We start from the raw sequence: 26,788 nt of genomic DNA on the forward strand, positions 1-26,788 counted from the left end.
AACCCTTGTAAAATTTCTCAACCCTTGGCCTCATCTCAGATTTTTCATATCTGACTCCATTTTAACACATTCAGTTAATGCACAGTCTTTAACAGTTTTACAGAGTAATAACATTCAGAACCGCTGACACCCTGGTAAATAATTTAGCCTATACATAAATTCAATCGGCAGACTTTGATACAATAGGCACTGCCTACCTTTTGATGACATGTGGGCACCCTGGATTTCAGAGGTTCATCTGTCACACTCTCTCTTTGTCCAAATTCCCTAAGTCAGCAGTGAATCACAACGGGAGTCACCAATTGTTGAAACACCCTCCCAAGGGGTGTTCTGCGTGTTCGTTTATTCACCGCAAGCTGAAAGAATTCACAAGACATTATAATAAATCACACGGAGACAGCTGTATGTTATTCAAATACCTGGACCAGGAAGCTCTCACATGTGGTAACACAACACACACCGAGACGACTTCAGAACTTCTCACTGGGGCCATTGCTTTTATTGAAAACACACATGAAAATAGGCAGCGCCCTGTCCACAGGTTTTTCACACATGTAGTCACGTTACACACATTTTCCTGCCTACCATATTAGGACATGTTCCGGTCTCACAGCTGCATCTCGTATCTACTGATATAAGCAGGGAGTAACTCTGTAGTTGCATTATCACTAATTTTCCCACACATGCAGTTCTTCAGTATTTTCTGCTTCATCACACTCAAGGCCAAGTTTGTGCAACAACAATTCTGCAGGCCACAATGTCTTATACTAACACAGGTTATACATTTCATGTCCCACACTTTTTATGAACATAATAATAATTAATGCACACACATAATATATCTCCACAGTCTGAAGGACCTGAAGGATCTAATCTATGATAAATTTTGCACCATAATCTGCATCAGTTTTGGATAAACAAGGACCGATGTGACACTGGTTAAACTACATCAACCTCCAGCAATGCTGCCCTGTTTCTCATGACATTCACTCAATGCTTCCAGTTACTGTCAGATGCTGCAGCAACTGCCTGAAAACATTGTCAGCCCACTGTCCACTGGTGATGCCACCATGGGATGCCAGCTCAGATAAAATCATTTATATTCTCATCGTTGGTCTGCATGAAAAGAAAATGACATGCAGATCAGAGCATTCCATCCAGCTGCTGATCTGTTTCTGACACTGAGCTTAACATCATGAACAAATTCACTTAAAACTATTTGAGATAATTCTGTATTTACAGTTATTGGCAGTGATAGGGCCCTCTGTCAGGGAAAGCTGTAAAGTTCTTCCTAAAGCTCTGCTTTCATGGAGAGGGAAGGAATATTAGAAATATGGAGAAATCATAAAGTTTCCAACAGAAAGGAAATAAAATCATGTTTTTATAACTGTTCTTAATATTCAGACATTGATAATTCAAACATGTGCAACACAAAGAGAAGAGATACAGTGTTAATTAATCTGATCTTATCAGGACGTCACGCTCACAGATAAACCGGTTCTCAAACTTATTCTCTGCTGGGTCCCAGTTCTCACTGTAATTCTTCTGAGGGATCAGCAGAGCATATGGACCTGGAGTACCATAAATCCCATTAATCCAGTACCTTTGAAAGGAAACACAAACACTATTAAAATAATCCATCAGTTTCAGCAACTAAATACAAATTAAAATTAAAAATGACAAAATGTTCATAAAAATGAGAGCAGCACCCTGATTCTGACTGAGCTTCTGCAGAGTTGCAGGTTGAAATCCTGAGACTAACTCAGCCTCAGCTTCTAACTAGTGAACAAGTTTAGCAGAATAAATCCACTCTAGCAATTAAATAATAAAACATAGAAATATTTTGTGAGTTGGATATTTTAACTTAATTCGTAGCTTTTTAGCAGGATTATTGAATGCAGCTCAGTCATATTGTAATAAAATGATAAACTGTAAAGGAAGCATTTTTCATACAACTTAAACTTCAGTTCACTGCTTATTTTATTTACTGAGAATATTTCATAACCTTCGTGGTTTTGTTACATTCAGCAAAATAAACTCTGCAAAGGGAGTGGTCATGCTTTGCATTAATTAGTACTGATTCATTTCTCTCCACTGTTACCAAGTTCATGTTGCACTGGTGCATAAACGGCACAGTTGTTTGGTTTCTTAAGTTAAAATACATAAAGATGCTTTTCTTTGGCAATGTTCACACTGTAAATAAATAAACTATATTTATTGCTCTAAAATCTGCCCTAAGAACAAAATTTCATCAGCAGAACACAAATAGAAGGAATACAAAAATAAAACTAAAGGAAATTAGCAACAGTATAAATCTACATGATGTTCACCAAATAACCTGTTTTTAGTTGCTCTATGAAGTTTAAATATGCAACGCTGATCGAAAAGTGTTTGAAGATGATGAACATGAAATAAGAAGATTCCAGGATTTTTCTCTTACTTCAGAGTATCAATGCGTCCATCAACCCAGGTCCAGTTACTGTTAACTTCTCGTAACCCCAACCAGTATCCATGCCACTTGTCAAGGTAGTAACTGGAGCGATTACTTACAAATTTCTGTAAATCATTAAAACAATCACCTCTACATGTCAGTATGTGATGTCATTTGGAAACTTAAAGTTGTGATGTTGGTGTGAGAGCTCACCTGTTCTTCCAGACTGTCAATAACAACCAGATCTGCACCTTTGGTTCTGCAATACTGTCGACTTTGTTCCCAAGTCTTCCATGGAGAGGATTCATAGTTAAACAGGTAGCAGCTTTTCTTCAACATAATCCAACCATCCAGACAGGGCTTACACTCTGTTAATAAAACATAATTAAGTTGATATTAAATAATATGATTTTTCTCTCACAAAACAAAGCAAAACATCTGGAGTTCACAGGTTTGTCTCTGCTTAGCCTCTCAGCACATTGATCAATTCATCATCAATCAAATATAGGCTGTGTCTCACCTGAGTCAAATAATTATGTCATTATCTGGACTCTGTAGGTTGAATCTGTAATTCATCCCTTTGATATACTGTAGGTGAGTTGGACCAGGGACACATCTAAAAGTGGCAGGTCACCAGCCTTCAAGGACGAGTTTGAGGCCCTGCCGCAGAGCCTATGTGCAAACAATCTATACTATGGGGAATCCACCAAGAGGGTTTTGGTGTCATTTCAAAATGCAAGAAATATGAACAAAGTGAGAGATAATCTGGGGTCTTCAACCCTGGGGTACTTAGCATCCTTCATAGTCCAGTTTATGTTCTAAAGATAATACTCAGCAACCCAACTGGACCAGAGATAACATTTTTACTCCTCTACTCTCCACCTACCTTATGAGCCACCTGAGCAGAAAGCACAGAATAGGAACAGGTTGAGTAATTAACAAGATTATTTACAAAGAAATAAAATGGGTCCAACAGCAACATTCTTAAACCAAATCACAGGTTGTAGACTTCAGTCAAGTGAACTTAACCCTGATCCTTCAGCTGGTTGGAGATGTTTATCATGTCATACTTTACAATACTGCAGTTCCCTTGTTTATAATCTGGGTACTTCTTAAAAATAAAACCTTCTGCTATTTGGTAGAAAGTCATCAGGCATATGGTTACATCATCATGGTAGAAAACTTACTTCTTTGGGGACAAAAGTCTTTCACTGGAAAGTTCTCAAATGTCAGGATGACCTCCAGAGTCCAGTTGAGGTTGTCTCTTTCTTTTCTCATCTCTGCAGTTTTATTCTCTAGGATTCTGGTCTTTTCCATCAGCTGCTTAGTCTGCTCACTTAGGCTTCTCTTCTCCACCAGAAGTTGCTCAGTCTGGTTCTGTAGGACTTTGTTCTCCAGCAGAAGTTGCTCGGTCCGATTCTCTAGAACTTTGTTCTCCACCAGAGGTTGCTCGGTCTGGTTCTCTAGGATTTTTTTCTCCACCAGAAGTTGCTCGGTCTGGTTCTCTAGGACTTTGTTCTGCACCAGATGTTGCTTGGTCTGATTCTGCAGGACTTTGTTCTCCATCAGAAGCTGCTTGGTCCGATTCTCTAGGACTTTGTTCTCCCCCAGAGGTTGCTCGGTCTGGTTTTCTTGGACTTTGTTCTGCACCAGATGTTGCTTGGTCTGATTCTGCAGGACTTTGTTCTCCATCAGAAGCTGCTTGGTCCGATTCTCTAGGACTTTGTTCTCCACCAGAAGCTGCTCGGTCTGGTTCTCTAGGATTGTTTTCTCCACCAGAAGTTGCTCGGTCTGGTTCTCTAGGACTTTGTTCTGCACCAGATGTTGCTTGGTCCGATTCTCTAGGACTTTGTTCTCCCCCAGAGGTTGCTCGGTCTGGTTTTCTTGGACTTTGTTCTGCACCAGATGTTGCTTGGTCTGATTCTGCGGGACTTTGTTCTCCATCAGAAGCTGCTTGGTCCGATTCTCTAGGACTTTGTTCTCCACCAGAAGCTGCTCGGTCTGGTTCTCTAGGATTTTTTTCTCCACCAGAAGTTGCTCGGTCTGGTTCTCTAGGACTTTGTTCTGCACCAGATGTTGCTTGGTCCGATTCTCTAGGACTTTGTTCTCCACCAGAAGTTGCTTGGTCTTATTTTGCAGGACTTTGTTCTCCATCAGAAGCTGCTCGGTCTGGTTCTCTAGGATTTTTTTCTCCACCAGATGTTGCTTAGTCCGATTCTCTAGGACTTTGTTGTCCACCAGAAGTTGCTTGGTCTGATTTTGCAGGACTTTGTTCTCCACCAGAAGTTGCTCGGTCTGGTTCTCTAGGACTTTGTTCTCCACCAGAAGTTGCTCGGTCTGGTTCTCTAGGATTTTTTTCTCCACCAGAAGTTGCTCGGTCTGGTTCTGTAGGACTTTGTTCTCCACCAGAAGCTGCTTGGTCCGATTCTCTAGGACTTTGTTCTCCACCAGAAGTTGCTCGGTCTGGTTCTCTAGGATTTTTTTCTCCACCAGAAGTTGCTCGGTCTGGTTCTGTAGGACTTTGTTCTCCACCAGAAGTTGCTCGGTCGGATTTGTCAGGTTTCTGTTTCCCAGAATCAAATGCTTATTTTTGGCTGCGAGGTCACTGATGATTGCTTCCTGTTTCTTCATCACCATGGTTACTATACAGGAAATAAGAGGACAAATAAGCAATTCAGCAAATTTATTTCTAAAAGTTAATTTCCTGAATGTTTTCTTTTTCATAAATTTTACAGAAAATCTTCAAAATAGCTTTTAAAACTAAAATCTATGGTAAGAGTCCAACATTTCTTAAATAAGCCACTACATAAATAGTTAATTGAGAAGTTTGATAAAAAAGTAAACTCACTATTGACCAGGAGGACAACGAGCACCACCACCACCACCAGAAGAAAAAGTTTCCCCAAACACACCAGAGTGATGCGAGATTTCACCGCTGCTTGAACTTCTGTTTAGAGTAAGAACAGCGACCCACATCATTCACCACCATTGTGGACAGAGATAATAGAACCAATGTTAGAATATAATGGCCTTTCATTGTTTAGATTAATTTATAATTTAATGAGACAGTTTTACTCATGAATATGACATGAGAACTGCGAATTCAGCACCAGAAAGAATAAATTAGAATCATTCCAGAAAAAGTTTAAAATAATAAAGTTTTCCTTCATTTTTTCTTAACACAGTTATAGTGTGTGGACCAGCAGACAAGATGGAAATTAGACTAAATATTTTTCATACAAAGGTAAAACACAGTTGCCACAGTAAGCCTGGCTTAAAGATCTTCCTTACAGTTCTAGTAAATACTTTCTATTCTAGGGTTTTACCCATCAGGCAATAATTAGAGCAGGAATAAATAATCAAAGCTTGTCTGGAAGAGATGAAGCTGACAGTCTCTTCATCTTTGAATAAAACATGGCAGCAAGATGAAGGTTTGATAAGATTTATCTGAATCAATCACAAGACTTCTGGATCAATGTTCTTTGAACAGTTAAGACTAAAATAAAGATGTTTGACTGTAATACCCAGCACCATGCATGGAATAAACCAAAGTAAGCAGATCATCACAAACACCTCCTACCAGCTGTCAAACACGGTGGTGGAGGGATGATGATTTGGGCTTGTTTTGCAGCCATAATACCTGGGCGCTTTGCAGTCATTGAATTGATCTGGAACTTCTCTGTATACCAAAGTCTTCTGGAATCCTAGGTGAAGCTTCAGCTGCTACAGATGATCCACTTGAACCTGTCTTTCAGTGTTTAACTCTTTCTCTCATTGACATAGCTACTGACTGAGCTTCTAGTGTTACTAACTCTATGTTCTCTATTTCATCCTCTAGGCTTAAAAACCAGCTCATAGTGAATCTGCTTAGCTGTCTTTCTCTCCTAGATGAAGCTTCTAAAGGAGCCACTACAGCCTTTAATGGTTTATTTTTCCAAATCTCAGCAAGCCGGGACTTGAACCCGGGACAGTTGTGTCGAGGACTAAGGAACCCGTACATGGGTCGCGTGCTCTACTGCTGCACCACAAGCTGCGCCCAAACTGGAATGTATGTATTTATGTGTATGATTGGATTGAATTGACTTTGTAAAATGCCTTGAGACAACGTGTTTTGAATTGGTGCTATATAAATAAACTCAATGGAACATTATCAACCATAAATTATTTTGGTTTATCTCCAGCTTATGCAATAAAAGTCATAATGATAGTTTCCTTTGTCCGTGGGTTCAAACAAGACCTCATTAATAGAGTAGCATCAGTGTAACTAATTAGACTTATGCTTAATTTTCTTGTTAGAACAGAATGTTGCACATTTCAGATTTAGAAAACTTACTTGTTGCAGTAGAGACACGTTCTTCAGGTTTTTCTCCAGGATTAGTTGTCATGTCTGCTTTTTCCTCTGTGTGAAACAAAAGAATAGCTTTGAATGTCTGCATACCTTCATCTTGTTCAGGAACGACTACTTTTAGGCTTTTAATGAATCGCTTGTTCTGTTCGTACAATGACTGAACACCATATATTGTAAAAGATATTAACTTTACATGTCACTCATACATTTAGAAATGTCACAGAACTAAACATTTAGTACGTAAGCTAAATATATAAAATATAAATAAATAGTTTGCAAATTGAATATTTTGATTGTAAATTAAAAATTTAGCTCAGACCTAAATATTCAGTTTGGAATTGTAACCTTAATATTTAGCAACAAACTAAATGTTTGGAAGCATTTTGTTCAGAACTAAATATTTAACTTGCTAATTAAAAATATTTAGTATTTAGTTTGGAACTGTAACATTTAAAAATGTATGAATAACATGGTGAAGAAATAACAGAAATCAACCCCCATTTTTTTAACTTCTGACAGGCTAAATAATTTCAAATATTACTGTAAATGTTTGACTGTGTAACTTTACGAACAGCAACCCAGATTATTGGGACATTAGTCACAGAGTCTTTAAGTGTTGCTTCAGAGCTCACTTCGGTTTCTGATTTTCTACTGAATAAAACAGTTAAAAAAACAGTGAATTAAATGATTTTTGTTTTATTAGTTAAAAAATTATAATCATGATAAAATCTAAGTGAACCATTTTTTCAGGTCTTGGGTTTTGGTTCATCTGGTTCTCACCATTAATTAATTTGTTCAGTTTTTAGTCTCACAAAGTGGTTTTTGCATCAGTGTCCTTACTTCTGATAGAGATCAAACTGCTGAGGTCTAAAGGAAAGAACCTCCACTGGTCATCTCTTCTCTGTCCCTCTCAGAATGATGCCGTCCAGTTTTATTTTCACAGAGAAGCGTATTTTTCATAGATATTTTTCAGATGGAGGGAAGGATTACGGAGCCTAAACAGAAACTGTTGCCTCTAAGGTTTAAACTTGTTTCCAAAAGCAACTAAATTTTCTCACTGATCATCCTCACTAATTTACAATATCTGTACATTCAGTCAGTCATTTTCTACCACTTATTCCATAGTGGGTCGCAGGGAAGCTGGTGCCTATCCTCAGCAGTCTATGGGCGAGAGGCGGGGTACACCTTGGACAGGTCGCCAGGGCAACACAGACACACAGGACAAACAACCATGCACACATTCAGAGAGACCAATTAACCTAACAGGTAAGTTTTTGGACTGTGGGAGGAAGCTGGAGTACCCGGTGAGAACCCACACATGCCCAGGGAGGACATGCTAACTGCATGCAGAAAAACCGCCGGCTGGGAGTCGAACCCAGGACCTTCTTGCTGCAAGGCAACAGTGCTACCAACTGAACCACCATGCAACTATTTCAGTTCATTCTTTTATTATTTTCCCACGGATCTAACCTTATTGGTCTAGCGTTTTCCTTTTCCTTAAACCTTAATATTTTCCACAAAGCTTTCTTGCACATTGCAGTGGTCATTTAGAAAGCAATTAGAAACTAATCATTAACCAAGAAAACCCAAATAATTCAGTTTTCCTGTTTTTATGTGTTTCTACAGGATTTCTTTACCTTTTTGAAATACCAGCAGGGTTTCATACATCTCTCCTGGAGAGGCGTCCACATCTGCCCCTGAAAGTTTAGCAAGCAATAGAAAAATAAACAAAAACATGACTGGTTTCCAAATTACGACAGTTTTTTACCACCTTTATATCTAAGGTTGTCTCTTTAGCCAGTTACTGCAGTGCTACATGACCGCTGTTGTTGATTTGTTATTATTGAAAGTTTTTTAACTATATTTTTTCTGTTAATTTCACAAAGACAATTTATTTAGAAAAAAGGTATAATGGCCTTTAAAATACTTACGAAATATTTCAATGCATTATATAACATAACTAGAACTAGTAAAAATGAACAAGTAACATACTTATAATGTAACAGTACTAGGATATAATATTTTTCTGCCAAATTATTTAGAGTAGAGCTGCATCACGTTGGGATCATAACACAGGAACATTAGAATGAACGGCTGTGCTTGATAGTTCATTAGAGATGCCAGTCAGTCAGTCAGTCATCATCTACCGCTTATTCCATAGTGGGTCGCGGGGGAGCTGGTGCCTATCTCCAGCAGTCTATAGGCGAGAGGCGGGGTTCACCCTGGACAGGTCGCCAGTCCATCGCAGGGCAACACACAAACAATCATGCACACACTCATTCATACACCTAAGGGCAATTTAGAGTGACCAATTAACCTAACAGGCATGTCATTAGAGATGCATTATATTTATTACATTTTGGCCTTTTTGTAACAAAGCTAGAAAACAGTTTTCCAACAGAGCTTCTTACCTTTTGTGGTTTTCCAGAGAGAGTTTTCAGAAATATAACGTGAAGTGAGTTCCATAGCCATCATTAAATGTTGGAAAACAGAAGCTGCTGCAGATGCTTTTAAAGCAGCAACTGAACAAAACATCATGTTTGTACTTCAGGAAGAAGAAGCAGAAGGTTTCTCTTCCTCATTATCCGGGGTGAAAGTGTGAGTCAGAGTCATGCTCTGTCATCACCAGACACTTTCTAAACACTTAATTTTATTTAATTTATTTTAATTTAATTTCTCTTTAAAATTTCCCAGAAGGGTCTGGCTCACTCCTGTAGGCGGGGGGATCACGCATGGGGTAGAATGCTGAGGGGGAGAGGGCTGTGTTGGGGCCTCTGCATCTCTCTCTATGCGGTCAGAGAAGGGCTCATAACAGGCAGGTCCTCACACTTGTGGTGTGTATACTTTTGATGGTTCAGGGACAAACGGGTTGTAATGTGCACGTAACATGCCTGATACTGTGTCTCCGCTGATATATATTTCTCCACTTTGCACATCTATCACTGGATATATACCATGTGTGAGACTATAGGGGGGAGGGACTGCTGTTTTTTCTGACTGCTTCATTTGTGTTCTGTCCTTGCTGCAGGGAATCAATCCCTGCCACCAAACCAACAAACCAAACATTCTGTCTCTCTTTTCCCTGCGTCTTTTGCTTCACCTTTACACTTTCTCCCACCAAGTTCTCCTTTCTCATCAGCTTTAATCAACCAACTTTTTTTATTCTTCAGATGCCTCTTATATTCTCGGTTCAACCATCTACCTAACGGTTCTCTGTCATCCATTCCTCGTCCTCCTTCAACGATCACCTCCTTGATCTTTTCTATAGTTTTCTGGATTTTCTTCTTTGACTTTTTCTCATGTTTTTCCATAAATCCTGCCAGGAGAGTTACCTGGTCTGACAACGGTAGCCAGGGACCTCTACCCCATCCATCATCACTCTTTTCCCCATCAATTTCTTCTTCCATGTTGCTCATCTGTTCTCTTATTACACTATGTTACGCTTGTTTTCCCTTTTTTTGTCTGTCTTTCTTTACTCTGGCAGTACAGTTTATGATAAAATCACAGCTTCTACAATCACTTCACCTCTTATGCATTATGCTCGGCAGCATTACTTCACAGATAATTTCAATTCGATTTCACATCAATCACACTCAAGTGCAGCCATTCACAGCCATTCGCAGCCACTCAATTGTATTTTCTTCTCACTAATATGCACAGTAAATCCAGTTAGACAAATACAACACTTAAGATATATAGCTTGCGCGCGCGGAGGGCCTCAAACCCTTCCACTCAGCGGGACTCCCTTTTTCAATCTGTCCTGGTCCAACCGCTGTGGTGCCAAACCCGGTTTGACACCTAGAAATCAACCCTCCGTTGACTCCCTGGAATTCCTTTTACTTAATTTTACTCTAACAGTCTCACCATTTAAGTATCTTGATCTGTCTTCCCTCACCTGCCAATTCAGGGTCTCGGGGTCCTATCCCTTGCCACTTAGAGGGGTCCCCAGTCCCTCGGGGAGGCTCTTACTAACCCCAGCCTAAATACCCCAGTCCTCGTCAGGACTGAGTTTGGATTGCCAAATCCAGAACCTATTCACTTTAACAGTCTCACTATTGAAGTATCTCCACCGAAAAGTGTGTTAAAGCCTCACCATTCAAGTATCTCGGCTAAAATTTATCTTGTGTCAATCAACAAATATTTTACTCAATATATCATTTCTTTACCTTAATACATTATTTCAACCAACAAATATTTTTACCCAAAACTGATCAGGACTGTAAATTTAAGAGAAAACAGACACAACACCACCTACACTATTAGCAGGCAAAAGGAGAATAAATACAGATCTCCTTACCTTGTGTTTTGGGTCAACCCTGTGGTGTTGTAGAATGACGTCCGCCTCGTAGTCAATTAATTGTCCTTTAGTTAGTGCCAAATCTGGGTCACGACACCAAACTGTCGAGGTAGGAAAACTTTACTGACCGTCCGTTAACTCTTACATTACTCCTCACCTCTCATCAACTCTTTTTATTTGGCGCCCCAAAGGACAATCCTCAGTCAGAGATCAGTTGCAGTTTCCACAAGTTTATTAAAACTTGTGGAAACATCACACTTACACTGCTACCTGGAAACCTCTGTGTGTTGTCTCACTGGGGGCTGCGTTACATTACATTTTATACCCCACGCTGCTGTACAGCCACACAATCATTCTGTCTGTGGATGTCTCCCCAGCAACAGTGCCAAAGAAACAGAGATATACTTCATTATTTAATCAAAGAATTGTTTCCCACACGTGGATACAGACAAAGAACACCTGCAAGCCTTATCCTTGAATAATGAACACTACTAGAGGCTACTGTTACAGTGTCAAAGAAACAGAGATACATTTCATCATTTAATAAAGAATTGTTTCCCACACATCTTCAGGAATCTTCAGGGTGGAATACTTATCAGAAGTATCGGACAGCACAGAGAGGAGTACCATGCCTCCCCAATTACCTGCCTGCTTCTCACGATACAGACAGAAAAGACATGCAAGCTTTAACCTTGAATAATAAACACTCATTGTGTTATAATACTAGAAGCTACTGTTAAGGTTTTTTCTAACTATCAAAAGCATAATTTAAACTCCTAATAAAAATCAATCTATAAACAGCAAAGTCCCAAATATATCTTAGTCTTAGCTACTAATAATAAGCCATTTATATTTCCACACGGAGAAGTAAGTAAGTAAGTATGTAGTGTGTGAATGTGTGCGAATGGGAATGACTGATTTCTTTGTAGAGCGCTAACATTAAAAGCACTAATAAAGCTCTGATGTTCGGATGATCATTGCCCAACTTCTATCTCAATAAGGTTTCCAGAATTTTTCTTCCAAAATCATATAAAGATATTAACAGTTCTACCTGTATTGAAAATACTGATAAACATAAGAAAGCTCATAGACCTGACTTCAATTTTTCATAATTCTTTTACAAACAGGGTAATCAAACATTTATATGGCCAATGTCTGTCCATTTTGTCTGTTTTTGTGCAATGAATGTCTGTTTCATGTTATGTAATAAATTAGGGTATATGTGGCAGGATACATTTAATTGAAATTGTTTTCTGATATGAGACTTATTGGAATTTTGAGATTTTGGGTCTGGGGAAACAGTTCAAACAAGAGGTAAACTGGGGAAGCACTGCTGACCGCCTGCTTGAAGGGTAAAAACATTTTAAACTTTCTGACGCTCAGTGTTATTTATTAAATAAGGTATCACAATAATAATTAGAGACTACAAGAGCAGTTCTGATCCTTAACAGTACCATAATATTAGGTCAGTTATTTATGATGAAACAAAAGGATTTTAAGCGATGTTTGGTCTTTTTCCACTCAGGTTCAGAATGATCAAATTAGACACAAATTTAACACAAGATGAAATGCACCTTAACATAATTACTGGACTGGACTGAAATGGAGAAAACTTGAGTTTACTGAAACAAACTTTAGTTACTTGAAATTAATACAAAGTGTAATTAAAAGGGAAGAACTATAGCTAACTGAAACTGTAGAGTGTGTTTTTTAAAGCTGAGCAAGACAAACTAAGATTATAAGACATAACATGCTCTTCATTTTTGTGTTCAATTTTATTAAGTCTTCTTTTTTTTTTTTTTACCGTGTCCTGTCCGGCAGAGTATCGCTCAGAATTGTCGTCTAAGTGCCAAGAAATTGCCCAACAGATTTACTTTCACAAGCGGAGCATCACAGCTCATGCTTTAAAGCTCTGCTTGATATTTATAAAAGAAACTTTATTATAAACTTCTTTGGGAATATTTAAATTTTTGCCGACACGGAGACTGAAATGAAAAGGAAAAAAGAAGCTCAAAAAAGAGAGAGATGGGGCAAAAGGGAAACAGGGGAGAAAAGGAGGAAAGTGGAGGAGAGAAAGAAGGATGAAGAGAATACATTACACCTGCAGCTGTTCTTTTTTTTTTTACAAAATAGTACACGGTAATTATGAACGTAAAATGTACTTAGTGAGAGGTGCACCCCAATATAGAACATCTGTGTATCTGTCAACACCTGAAGCTTAACCCCTGTAAGTATGGGTGTGGACGCGCTTTTGTATACAAGGTTTCTCCACAAAAATATGCAATAGCGAGTGCGAGGACCCACAGACCTGCCCCCTGGTCCCTGGACGGACACTGAGGAGATCCGAGCCACAGACATCCAAAGGCCCCCCAAAGCACAGGAACCACAGGAGAACCACCACCGGGATTACCGCAACCCCCCAGAGAAGAGCAGTGGAGAGTCCCAGGGGAACCACCCAGCAGCGACAGTGCAGAAGCCCCAGGGAACCGCAGCGACGAGCCCACAGGCTCCGCCGGCAGCCGTCCACGCCCGAGCAGATCCAGCCATGGACCCAGAGGCCCAAGACCCCGGGACACACCACCCCCCAAGCAGAGGCCCGACAGAGCCCTGGGGGCCAGGCCCCGGCAAGCAGCCACCGGGAGTGAACCAGCACACACCAAAGCGCCCAGCCCCGGACACCGAGAACCACAAGTACACCAGCGGGCAGAGACTCCAACCACTGGCAGGTAGTGTAGCGGGGAGGAAAGAGGCCCCCCCCCCAAACTGTTCCAGGAGAGGGAGCAGTCCAAGACCCAACCTGTCACAAAAAAAAACAGGCACACACAGTCACAATCACCAACTCCCACCGTCATGCATTCACATAAAATCACTCGCACCCAACGTAAAGACAAACAACAATGGACGTCATAGACTCACTCACACTCCCCATGCATACTCTATACTCCCAGGTCCAGGCGCCGATACCCCCTAGGGGCAACCAGCCCCCGGATCCAGGAGGTGGTCCCCTTCCCTCCTGGGGCAGAGACAGGCAGACAGCACCAGCACCGCCCAGACCCGGGTGACCCCGGCCCGGCTCCCACCCCACCCCCCCGCCCCGAACCCAGTCCCTAACAACCCCCATCCACCTCTGGAGAGGGGGCTATATACAAAAGAGGGGTCCACATGGCTCCAAGCAGCCCACCAACCAGAGCCGCCCCGGGACGGAGCAGTCCCGACCCCCAAATAAGCTCCAATCTCAACCTCATGAGTCTCCCACCCCCAGTGAAGCCCAACAAGGTCCTCCCCACAGGGCCACCCCCAACAAGGACACCTATATCGAACACATCCCCCTGAACCCAAACGCCACGAATCCCCTCCCCCACAGGGGCACACCCCCACAGGTGAACTCCATGGCCGAGAAGTCGATGAAGCCACCCCCACACAGCACAAGCTCCACACACAGCCACGCTCTAGGAACCCCCGCCGCACCCGCTCCCCCACCACACAACGCGCCACAACGGCAATGCAAGGGCCCCGCACAACGCCACCCCCACCCACTGGCGCAACAGGGCAGACCCCACCGAGCACCGCACCCACAACAAGACCCCCCACCCCGCACCATGACGGGACAAACTCATCCACCAAGAGGTCTCCAGCCAGCGGCAGGCACCCAGGGCCAGTGTCCCCCGCCACGCCCCCCTCAGCCACAAAAAACACTACATCACTGCCAATGCAACGACCGCCCAGGGAGAAATACTATCCAGCTCAGCTCCACCATCGTCGCTGTTGGAATCATTTAATATAGATTTATCTTATATTTTCTCCTATTCTTTAACTAGACTATTTGATTTTTATAATATTTCATAATGTTTGTGTGAGTAAAGGATGTGATGAGTTTGTCTGCAGGCAAACATCCTTTAGAAGCTGAGGAGGAAGCAATCTGCAGTTGAGGAGGTCATAAAAGATGAAGGCTGATTGTGCTGAACGGACAACACACTGACCTTAAGATTGGAGGAGACTGTGGAAGTGCGTTGTTAAAAGATAATGGTGTTTATGACCTGTATACATTGCAGCTGTTTTTCCCATCCTAAGAGAGTAACGTTCTTTGTAACTAGGGACCCCCGAAAAGATAATAAAAAGACAGGGTCGGACAGATGTTTTTCAGAGCGGTAGGAGATTTGTAACTGAAAACATGTCTCTGTCCGTTCTCCTCGCTACGAGTGAAAAAATAATTCTTTGTCTTTCTCTTCTTTTTGTGATGTTATAAGTATTGTAGGTTGTTTAAACCTGACAGTCGCCCAGCCGATCCAAATACCGGTGACCCCACGCCCTGTAAGTGGACACAACCCCTCCACCTGACAGGCTGCAGCCCCTCCACGCCATCCTCCATCCCACTGCCCCGATCCTCCCCCAGACACCACAGCCAGCAGAACAGCACACCTCCAAGCCCGCCCAACCCCCCCAGACAGCGCCAGCAGCCCCAGCCCACCAGTCCACGAGAGGGATACATGCACCAGCCGGGTACCTGGGCCATGCAGGCCAACCGCTCCAGGCCAAGCACAACTCGCCCGCTGCCCCAATGCAGTCACAAGACATGCTCCGCCGCCCCAACCACCCACCCACCCGACCGCCAACCGCAGCCCGCGTCCGACCATGGGCAAGAACCACAGAAGGAAGCAGTGGAAGAAGGCCCCAGTTACCGGTCACCCCGCCAACTCCACCCTCAAACCAAGGGGGCTCCCCAGTCCACCGGCCACCCGCACCCTGCATGGCGCACCACGGCCAAGCAGTCCAGCTGGCCAGCCTCTCCACCAAAGCGGGGCCACATCCCAATCAACGCCGGCTAAGACCACCCTGACGGAGCGCGGCACCTCCCCAGCCGGCAGACCAGGGTCCAAAGCCAGGGGCCGAGGGGACCCAAGTGTTGGAATAATTGAATATAGATTTATCTTATATTTTCTCCTATTCTTTAACTTGACTATTTGATCTTATAACCTTTCATGATGTATGTGTGAGTAAAGGATGTGTGAGTTTGTCTGCAGGCAAAGATCATAAATGGAGCTGAATTAGCAGAGAAGGAAGCAGCCCAGTTGAGGAGGTCATAAAGATGAAGGCTGATTACACTCAACAAAAAGTCACAACTGACCCTACAAGTTGGAGGAGACTGTGGGAAATGTGTTGTTAATGTATAAAGCTGTTTATGACCTGTTTACGATGCGGCTGTTGTTTTCCCCCATCCTTTAGAGAACAATGTTTTATGTAAACTAGGGACCCCCGAAAGACAATAAAAAGAGGAAGCGGTCAGATGCTGTTCAGAATGATTGGGGACTTGTAACTGAACATGTTTCTGATCGTTCTCCTCGTACGAGTAAAATAACTAACATTTTGTCTCTCTCTCTCCTTTTTGTGTTGTTATAAATATTGTTAGGTTGTTTAAACCTGACATTAATTTGGTCCTTCGAGAGCCGGATTCCAACTACGCCTGATGATTCCAGCGGGTCGGTAGACTCCAGGAAAAGACCGTGCGCACGGCTGTTTTCAACAGGAAGACACACAGACCCTTTCCGGGACTGGATTTCGGCCCGCCCGCTGGAGTCTGACGGCTGACGGAACTCTGAGAGAGAGAGGAGAGGACAAAGTGGTGAGTTGAATCTGGATTTAAAACAAAAGTGTGACGAATGACTGGGGGTCATTGCGTGAAGTGAAACCCTGTGAACCCTAGGCACTAACAGGTAACAGCAGTGCGCCGGAGTTCTGCTTAAAGTATTAGTAAAAATACTGAAAATTCCGAGGTTATCAGCAGTGCGCCGGAGTTCTGCTTAAAGTATTAGTAAAAATACTGAAAATTCCGAGGTTATCAGCAGTGCGCCGGAGTTCTGCTTAAAGTATTAGTAAAAATACTGAAAATTCCGAGGTTATCAGCAGTGCGCCGGAGTTCTGCTTAAAGTATTAGTGAAAATACTGAAAATTCCGAGGTTATCAGCAGTGCGCCGGAGTTCTGCTTAAAGTATTAGTAAAAATACTGAAAATTCCGAGGTTATCAGCAGTGCGCCGGAGTTCTGCTTAAAGTATTAGTAAAAATACTGAAAATTCCGAGGTTAACAGCAGTGCGCCGGAGTTCTGCTTAAAGTATTAGTGAAAATACTGAAAATTCCGAGGTTATCAGCAGTGCGCCGGAGTTCTGCTTAAAGTATTAGTGAAAATACTGAAAATTCCGAGGTTATCAGCAGTGCGCCGGAGTTCTGCTTAAAGTATTAGTGAAAATACTGAAAATTCCGAGGTTATAGGGGACGACAGAGTCCTCTTAAGTATTAAGAAAGTAATACTAAAATTCCGTGTTTCCAGAACGGCGGAGTCTGTGTTTAAGTATTTTAAACAACAAAAAATACTAAGTAAAATCTGTGTTTAAGTATTTTAAACAACAAAAAATACTAAGTAAAATCCGCGTTTAAATGTGTGTATGTGAGAAATAAATGGAGGATTTAAACCACTAGGTTTTACCTCATACCAAAGCAGTAGGATTGTAAGTGACTAACTTTTGTGGAAGCAAAGGCAAGAATTCTCCACTCGAGAGAGTTGAAGTGAGAATTACCACAAAAGGAAATTTTTCTGTCACCCTACTGAAGAGAAAAATCCAGTATTTAGAATACCCTAGGTATGTATATGCTGGACCAAATTTAAATCAAAACATGGGAAAAGGGGCTAGTAAAATAAATTGGAAAACGAACTACAATGCAAAGATTGGAAGTTCATAGAAGCACAAGATCCGAGTAAATTAAAATATTTAGATAAATGGATAACCACATATCATTATGATGGTCGTTTAAACTCTAAAAAATTTGTTAATCTATAGGATGCAATAATTAAAAGTACATTAAAGTAAACGTGATTTAAGAAAAATGGACAAAGCAGTAATGTAGATGAGGATGTAGATTATTGCTTAAAAATAACTAAAAAGAGAGAAATGTGATGCAGGAGATAAGAATGGACGTTTTTGTGGAAAGCAGAAAAGGTCAGAGGGCTAAGAAGTAATTTTTGATAGACTTGCAAAGTAGAATAGCAGGACAGAAGAAGGGGAGTAAAAGAGTAGGTGGAAAGTTTGTTTTGTACCAAAGATCTGATGAGGTTTGACAGGATAAGATGGGCTAAAATGAGTCCCTTTGGTGAAGAAATCCATCCCCACCATGGCTGTACCTCATGTATGTTTTATTTGTGTTTATTTTTTATTATTATTGTTTTGAGATGCTGAAGGCTGTTGATACAGCGTGTCACGAAGGTTCATGGCATGACATGGTTTTTTTTCTGTGTAACCTTAGAAAATATTTTACACTTTTTAATAGCCAGAGTGAAACAAAATGAGGAATAACCTTTTGAAGAATATAGGATTAGACTGACAAAAGTGTTTAAAATACATAGTGGTCTACAATAAGCAAGGAGCTTATTAACAGCAGTAAAAAGAAAAAAATGCACTACATGCTGGTTCCAGGGATGCAATTAATACTTGGGTAAGGAGATATTTTATAGGGTTCCCCACAGCAAATCTAGAAGACTATGTTAATCATGCCCTCCATACAGAAAAAGTTATGAAGGAGATAAAAAAAAACAAAAAAAAAGGGAAATAAATAATTAAATAGGCAACACCTTTTTTTTTTCAGCAAGAAGAAGAAGTTATTATTAAAACAACAGAGGAAGAGAAAAAATTTAGAGGCAGAGGACAAAAAACCGCAGGGGTCAGAGAGGAGTGAGCAGAGGAGATTACAGACAAATAACATCAGGGTGTTGATGTTAAAAAAGGAGTAGGACCACCTTATTACCACTATTAACTGGATGTTCTGAATAAGCCACCCCTAGGCATAGGGACAGCTTTACTAACAGAAGGAAGAAATGTCATTACTCGACTACAAGATCAGATGACACCAGATGATCTACATATTACCATGTGGTATAAAAATACTCCTGGACAAGATCAAATTTATGAAGAAGTATTAAAGAAAGTAACCCCTATAAAAATCATGGTAACTTATGTTTATACAGAAAGGAAGAGTACGTCAGTTGCTGAAGTAGTGTTAGAGGAAGATACTAGGAAGCTCTGCAACATGTGGTCACCTCCACAAATATCTTTATTCAAGGATAAAGAACTCAAGTAGCATGATATGAGAAGAATAGTGCAGAGGGGAAAAGATGCCACACACTGGTTTGCAACAATAATGAATACAGAAACTAGTGCATCCACAGGATTAATTAGAAAATTATTATTTTGGACAGTGACAGTGCAGGAAGGGATACATTTACATACAAAACAATAATGAGAAATATTCCTTACTGAACAGGAGGAACAGTTTTTGAATGAAGTCCCTGATAAATTATGGTCAACAGACCCAACTGATGTGGGTTTAGTAAAGGAGCATTACCTTTAAATTAGAGCAAAAACAGAATACAGGCCCAGAATAAATAATACCCTTTGAAATATGATGCTCGTGAAGGAATAAAACCAGTAATAAAGGATTTAATAACTGCAGGGGTGATAATAAAATGTGAGGATTCACCATGTAACACCCCCATTTTTCCAGTTAAAAAACAAGCTCCATCAACAGGAAAGATAGGCAGTTCTGGTTTGCATTTACCTTTGAGGGACAAAGATATACTTATACCAGACTACCTCAAGGTTACTGTGAAAGTCCAACTATATACTTTCAGGTAATGAGTGCAAGTATGGCCAAGTTTGACCCTCCAGGAGGTAGTCAGGGTTTATTATATGTTGATGATGTGCTATTAGCCTCTCCTGATGAGGAGACTTGTAAAAATGATACAATAGCATTATTAAAACATTTAGCAGAAGAAGGACACAAAGTTAGTAAAAACAAACTTCAATTGTGTAAAAATGAGGTTAAATACTTAGGTCATAATCTTAGCGCAGGGGGACGCACAATTGTAGAAGAAAGAAAGACTGCAATATTACAAGTTCTAAAACCAGTAACAAAAAAGCAAATAATGTCCTTCCTTGGACTAACTAATTATTGTAGAAACTGGGTGCCAAGTTATGCAGAAATAGTAACTCCATTAAACAAACTAATGTATGAGGAAGAGCTCAAAATGACGTCTGAACTAAGATGGAGTGTAGAAGCTGAAGAAGCATTTACCAACATAAAACAAGTTCTAGTTACCAGTACTGCTTTGGCAATACCAGACTATAGTAAACCGTTTGTTCAGATGGTAGATTGCAAGGGACATTTTATGACTTCAGTTCTGGTTCAACAACATGGAGATAAAATGAAAATAATAGCTTATTTCTTTTCAAAACTAGACAGTGTTGCGTGTGTGTAACCATATTGTGTGAGAGCTGTAATTGCAGCCTCCATGGCAGTTGAAGTCAGTGCTACAATAGTTTTATTTCACCCTTTAACCTTAAGAGTTTCCCATGCAGTTCCAGCATTAATACTGCAGAATTAGAAAGAAAAAAAAAGAAAAGAATTAGAAGTGATTTGCAGGATCACAAAATAGTTTATGTGAATGATTTCTCTAAAAAGATGAGAGGGAGAAGACACAAACAGGATATTCATTGGTGACAATGGATATAGTGTTAGAAAAGATGCAACAACAAAGCTCACTACAGGAGATAGAAATGTGGAAAAAACATGGAGCTGAATTAAAAGATGAAATCTATATTTGACCAGATAATAAACCTGTCCTACCAAAGAACCTATAAATGGAAGCAATATTTGAGCCATCGTGTTTTTATAATGTCTCAACAGGGGGGAATAGTAGGACAGATATATTAATATTATATAACATATTGATTAAATTCTAAAATTCTTATTAAAAAATTTTTTTTGTAAAACATGTTTAACATGTGTAAAACATTATCCACAAGGGAATTTAAGACAACAAAGGGGACAATTTGCAAAACTAAGATACCCTTTTCAAACAATTCATATGGATTTTATTGAGTTAAACCATAGTGAAGGAAAAAAGTTTTGTTTAGTCATTATATATGCATTTTCTAAATGGATAGAACTATTTCCAACTAAACATTACAACTACCTCAGGGTTAACACCCTATGAAATGTTATTTGGAAGACCATACAGATTACCACAGTTTAAAAATCAGTGGGAGTTAGATGAAGAAGCTAACCTAGTTGATTATATGAGGAGTATGTTAGAAAGCAACAGAAATATATTTAAGCTAATGAGGAATGTTCTATTTCCCAGCAGGAAAACCAACTAGTGAAACCAGGAGACTGGGTGTTAATAAGGAGTGTAAAGAAGAAACATTGGTATTTCACCTAAGTGAGAGGATCCATATTAGGTATTATTAACCACTGCCAGGGCAGTAAAATAACTGAGAGATCACCTTATACATTGTAAAAAGATCATTTTGGTTGAAAGCTCCGTCAGGGGAAGTGATTTATAGACTGATAATAGGGTGGACCCAGACATTTAGTCTGGAGAGATCCGAAAGTCAGTGAAGACAATTAAGACACTGGAACCATTTAGAGGAGTGAAAAATTCAGCCAAAATGATTTCTAGATGGATGAACAATACTTTCTGTTGCTGTGTGTTTATATATTTTTTTTATATATTGATTTTTTTATTTTTCTGGTACTTCTGGAAACCAGTCAAGATGAATTAGAATGTAACAACATCTGTTATGAGTTATATGAAACAAGTAGCGCTAAATCAAGGTAGGTAAGATAACCTAACTATGTGTACTAAATAAACTTCTTATACTTATGGTATTCAAGTGTGCGTGAAATCTAAAACCATAGCTGTGGTGCTGATCCACTCAATAGCTTGATTAAATGAGGAAGGAAAGGACAGGATTATAGAAGTTATAAATGGTATTTAACTAATGATAGAAGAGACACCTCATGGTCCATGATGGTAGCTGATGAAGGGAACAATTGGACACCAGAGTGGTGCACCACTGATTATGCTAGTTATTAAAAGAAGTTGTTTAAGTTCCATAAAACTGATAATGTAATCCAGGTAACAAAGCGAGGAGAGTGAAAATTATGTTAGGAAAGTTAACTACAGATGACTAAGTTCCAGGTTATTACTGGAGTATCAGGAACAAATAATAACTGATTATTGATGGTAGAGCAAGCGGCTAACATGACTAAAAGAGATTCTGTTGTGTGTTTGGGTCCCAGGTTTTTGTTATAAATAATTCCAGCTGTGATACCACAACCCTGTATGATGGAAGTAATGAATCAAACTAATCCTAATGAAATGTGTCAGCACTGGGATTCTGTTTTTCCTGTAATTATAGCAGATAAGGATAAATCAGTATTTCATAAATGGGTCACCACTGGAAACTATACATGTATAAATATGACAGAGAGAGGTAATAAATTGGGAAATCTCATTGCAGTATGGTGTATTACAATTGTAAAAGTAAATAAGTGTTTTAAACTAGTCTCTAGAGGAGACATTTGGTGGTGGTTGTTTGATTGATTACCTTCAAATGTAACAGGACTCTGTGCTCTAATTACTTTATTGTTACCAGTTTCAGTATATTCTATGTTAGTAGATGAAGTAACAGATGGACTATTTAGTGTTAAATCCACATGATTGGTGTGATAGGAAGTGCAGAGAAGCAGCTTGGTAGACTGAGGGGGACTCTACATACATAGATGCTATAGATGAATATAAATTAACTGATCAAGTAGCTGCAGGGTTTGAATCAAGTATCTGTTGGTGGTGTACGTTGAACAGAAACGTAGACAGGATCAGTTATATCCATTACAATGTACAAAAACTAGGAAATTGGACACAAAGTGGGTTTGAAACTGTCCATGACCAATTGGCTTCAACTTCCCTGATAGCATTCCAGAATAGAATTGCTTTGGACATGTTGTTAGCTGAAAAAGGAGAAGTTTGTGCTATTTTTGGAGAAAAATGTTGCACATTCACACCTAACAACACTGCTGCTAGCTGATGGCAGCCAAATGAAAGCCATAGAAGGTTTGAGATCTCTAAATGGCAAAATGAAAGAGCATTATGGAGTAGACACCTCGATGTGGGACTCCTGGCTGGATATGTTTGGGAAGTATAAAATTTTAGTATCATGAGTAATAATTTCCTTTGCAGTGTTTGCTAAAATTTTGACATTGTGTGGATGTTGCTGTATACCCTGTCTCCGTTCTCTGTTTAACCGTCTCATTACCACAGCTATTTCTCCTATGGAAGACAGAGTTACACAACTCTATCCGTTATTTAAACATCAGGATGATGAAGATGACGAGGATGGGACTGACCAATTTTCTGACCTGTATGCAGATCCATTTCTATATGATTATGTGATTTAAATGTCAGTAAGTGCCTCTTGTCTTTGTACTCATGAAGATAAACTTACAGTTACAAAATTTGACAGAAGTGGCTGTTAAGTGATATGAGAATATGAGCAGATATAAGATATACAGCGGGGAAATGTTGGAATAATTGAATATAGATTTATCTTATATTTTCTCCTATTCTTTAACTTGACTATTTGATCTTATAACCTTTCATGATGTATGTGTGAGAAAGGATGTGTGAGTTTGTCTGCAGGCAAAGATCATAAATGGAGCTGAACTAGCAGAGAAGGAAGCAGTCCAGTTGAGGAGGTCATAAAGATGAAGGCTGATTACACTCAACAAAAAGTCACAACTGACCCTACAAGTTGGAGGAGACTGTGGGAAATGTGTTGTTAATGTATAAAGCTGTTTATGACCTGTTTACGATGCGGCTGTTGTTTTCCCCCATCCTTTAGAGAACAATGTTTTATGTAAACTAGGGACCCCCGAAAGACAATAAAAAGAGGAAGCGGTCAGATGCTGTTCAGAATGATTGGGGACTTGTAACTGAACATGTTTCTGATCGTTCTCCTCGTACGAGTAAAATAACTAACATTTTGTCTCTCTCTCTCCTTTTTGTGTTGTTATAAATATTGTTAGGTTGTTTAAACCTGACACCAAGCAATCCAGAGACAGCTGAAATGCCAGCCCCAGCACCAGACAATCCCCAAGACCCCAACCCCAGCCCAGACCCGACTAGAGGGCCCACTCCATCTCCCGGCCTCCGACCACAGATGGGAAATAGCGAACGGAGGTGTGAAAAGACCCCAAACCTGCCTCCGCCAGGTCAAATGTGGTGTTGATGTGTGTTGTTGTAGTGTGCATTTAAAAAGAAAAAACGGTGTGGAAGAGGGTCTGCCACCCCCTCCCCTCCACTCTGAACCCTCAATGTCTACATGCAATTATACCCTTAGAGGTCAGCGCAGGCACCAGAGGTTAGGCTACTAGGATATCCTCCCTTTTGATGCCATTGAGTGCGCCCACCCCCAAGGCCCTACATGTGAATGTCATGAAAATGTTATAAGTGAGAGTGTCCAAGTTGTACAATAAAATTGGGGCACAGGCTGCCATGGGACCACAGAGATGGAAAACCCTTGCGGCACTCCAATGGCGCACCCGCACCGCAAGGCCCTCCATGAGTGGTAATGTGATGGAGCTGGCAGAGGGAGGTGTCCGGGGATGGGGAGGGAAGGACTGGGGGGCAAACCGCTCTCCCAGGGAGCCAGCTCCCCGGCTGACCCCAATAGGCAACCCCGTTTGCCGAGTCCCAACAAAGGAGGGAGGCATAGGCATATCTGCTGGGCAAAAGACTAGGGACAGGTAACAGGTCCCGAGAACCAACTGAAAACCGGGAACAATGTGGAGGGTGGACAGGGGTATGGTTGTGTCTTGGTTCAGGAGATGTAGAGAGCAGGAAAGCTGCCAGCTTGATGCGAATCCAAGTGAAGACAGAAGATAGGATAAGCAATCCTCAAAGCGTAGACAGGCTTGATCATCCAGAATAGCTTCCAAAAAACGAAGTCAGAAACTCAGTGACATAGATCCAAAGCATAGGCTTTCAAAATCTGCAGAAGAGCAAAAACAAAGTTAATCGAAGGTCAAAGAACGAAGCATAGACTTAGAGTGTGGCTCAAGTTTGTACCACTGGTGGCAAAACACTCCCGCATTTAAGTGCTGGCAGCACACACAGATGCAGAGTTCCTGTGCATATCTCTGTGAGGACTAAGTCCAGAATAAATGAGCGTTTATTCTTACTGAAAGCAAGAGCAAGATGTTTCACAATAAAGTAAGTAAAGGCAACTTAGAAATATGAATAGCAGTGATACAGCTACTGTAAGTAAGTGAGGCAAAGGCTTCCAAGCTGACGGAGCTTTAACCTGAAATGCAAAACGTCTAATTTTTCCTAATTCTTGGTGTAAAACACAAAAAGATAACTGATCAGTATGTCTCAGCCCATACTGTGAATTAAATTGGATGAAGTATTTCTAAATACGGAGTATTTCAAAGTTTAAGGGAATGAAGATTAGTTTCGGTGGCATGGCCATAAATAACATCTGCATGTCAGTTTCCACAGTGTTTGTGTGCGAGTTATGTGCTGTGCTGGTCCTTGCTGTTTTTTTGCTTTTTCCTTTTTTTTCCTTAGGGTGTGACGGGCAGGTGCTCCTGCACAGGTGTTCCTCATTCTGACAGCAATCAGCTGGGTTTTTAAGGGGTGGAGAACCAAGGGAAGGCGTCTACCCGTTGTGTTCACCTAGTGGTAAAAAGGCTCGACCCCTGCTCTAATGCAGTTTTTTTTTTCCCAGGAAACTAATCGTTTCGATGTTTTCCCCTGTTCTACAGATCTTGCCCAGTTGGGGCTCTCATGGAGTAACCTGCGTCTGCTTATCCCCGAGCCATGTCTTAAGGAGAGTGGAAACCCAGAAACGCGACGCCTTCAGACTCATGGTTCTTGCTCTCTACCTCCAAGCCCATCCTCTCAAGGAGAACCATCAGACCCAACTCAGAGGAGCATTCACCTGCCTGTCCACCCTCCATCGTTCGCCTCAAGTCGCAGCGGAGTTTCTTCCCCGCGGAAGAAAGGACAGTTTTTCTAACTGGAGATCACAGGAACTAGTCGGCTCACTGCCTGCCAACCACAGACGCTGTGGGGAAGGACTTATTCCCCTACCTCCTTACCCAGCCTCTCACTCAGTAAGTCCATCTAACAAATCACTAACAGCAAGATTTTTGCCCCTGAGTCTGGACCCGTCTAAATTTGTTTTTTGCCTGCCTAGATAACTCCAGTATTGACCCGCTTACCCAGTTCCTGGTTCCCGTTCATCCTCGCATTTACTGTTTGAAAATAAACTGTTTCAAAACATGCTCTTTGCCTCGCGTGGTTGTGTGGTATCAGAGTCTAAACCAGCATTATGACACTGCGTGTTCTAGGACTGGCAGCACCAGTTGTGTGAAAACTCTTTTATGGGCTGGAAGGGAAAAACCTTGTCAGAACGATAATGTGACAATTTTAAGGCAACAGGCTTCCAAACAATAATAAATTTAGGATTTTAGCTTGACCAGTTAGACTCAGATTTTATACGACTCCAAAAGATTTTTCAAAAACTTTACAACAAATAATTGCAGTGCTTAAACTTGGAAAAACTTTAACTCATTTAAGACTTACAGGAGGAGGAAAAATGCTGTTAACTTTATATAATTTGAAAAGAATAAACCTACCATTGCCATCTGACAAGATTAAAATTAATGTCCTATTTTTAAAAACTTGGTTTTCACCAAAAGTGGTAGTTGCATTAAATGATACAGTTGATTTAATTGATGGAATCAAAAACAATAAATCCCTGGCGGATTATGCATACCCATTTGTGCATAAATAGGTTTATTGTGGTAGGTAGAAGTAC

At 40.7% G+C, this 26,788-nt stretch overlaps 1 protein-coding gene and 1 long non-coding RNA gene across 6 annotated transcripts in view; one reads left to right on the forward strand and one right to left on the reverse strand.

Moving 5' to 3' along the window:
- Window positions 1–403: 403 nt before the first annotated feature.
- Window positions 404–26,788, reverse strand: part of LOC124865551 (C-type lectin domain family 4 member F-like) — a 99,281-nt gene continuing 72,896 nt past the window's right edge. Inside the window, exons 1-9 of one of the 5 annotated variants that reach the window (XM_047360735.1) lie at window positions 9,191–9,334; window positions 8,417–8,476; window positions 6,765–6,830; window positions 5,280–5,378; window positions 4,964–5,073; window positions 3,619–4,879; window positions 2,645–2,799; window positions 2,441–2,556; window positions 404–1,603 (exon numbers count right to left, since the gene is read on the reverse strand). In XM_047360735.1, coding sequence (XP_047216691.1) covers window positions 1,456–1,603; window positions 2,441–2,556; window positions 2,645–2,799; window positions 3,619–4,879; window positions 4,964–5,073; window positions 5,280–5,378; window positions 6,765–6,830; window positions 8,417–8,476; window positions 9,191–9,317 — 2,142 coding nt within the window. In that variant the 5' untranslated portion in view covers window positions 9,318–9,334 and the 3' untranslated portion in view covers window positions 404–1,455. Of the gene's footprint in view, window positions 1,604–2,440; window positions 2,557–2,644; window positions 2,800–3,618; window positions 5,074–5,279; window positions 5,379–6,764; window positions 6,831–8,416; window positions 8,477–9,190; window positions 9,335–26,788 lie in introns of those variants that run through there. The other 4 variants (XM_047360734.1, XM_047360732.1, XM_047360733.1 and 1 more) reach the window with 4 other exon arrangements.
- LOC124865557 lies at window positions 25,656–26,250 on the forward strand. The gene is made up of 2 exons (XR_007037632.1): window positions 25,656–26,081; window positions 26,165–26,250. It is a non-coding gene; the product is annotated as an uncharacterized LOC124865557 (long non-coding RNA).

This window comes from Girardinichthys multiradiatus, chromosome 3, assembly GCF_021462225.1.
Source record: "Girardinichthys multiradiatus isolate DD_20200921_A chromosome 3, DD_fGirMul_XY1, whole genome shotgun sequence".
Taxonomy (NCBI): domain Eukaryota; kingdom Metazoa; phylum Chordata; class Actinopteri; order Cyprinodontiformes; family Goodeidae; genus Girardinichthys; species Girardinichthys multiradiatus.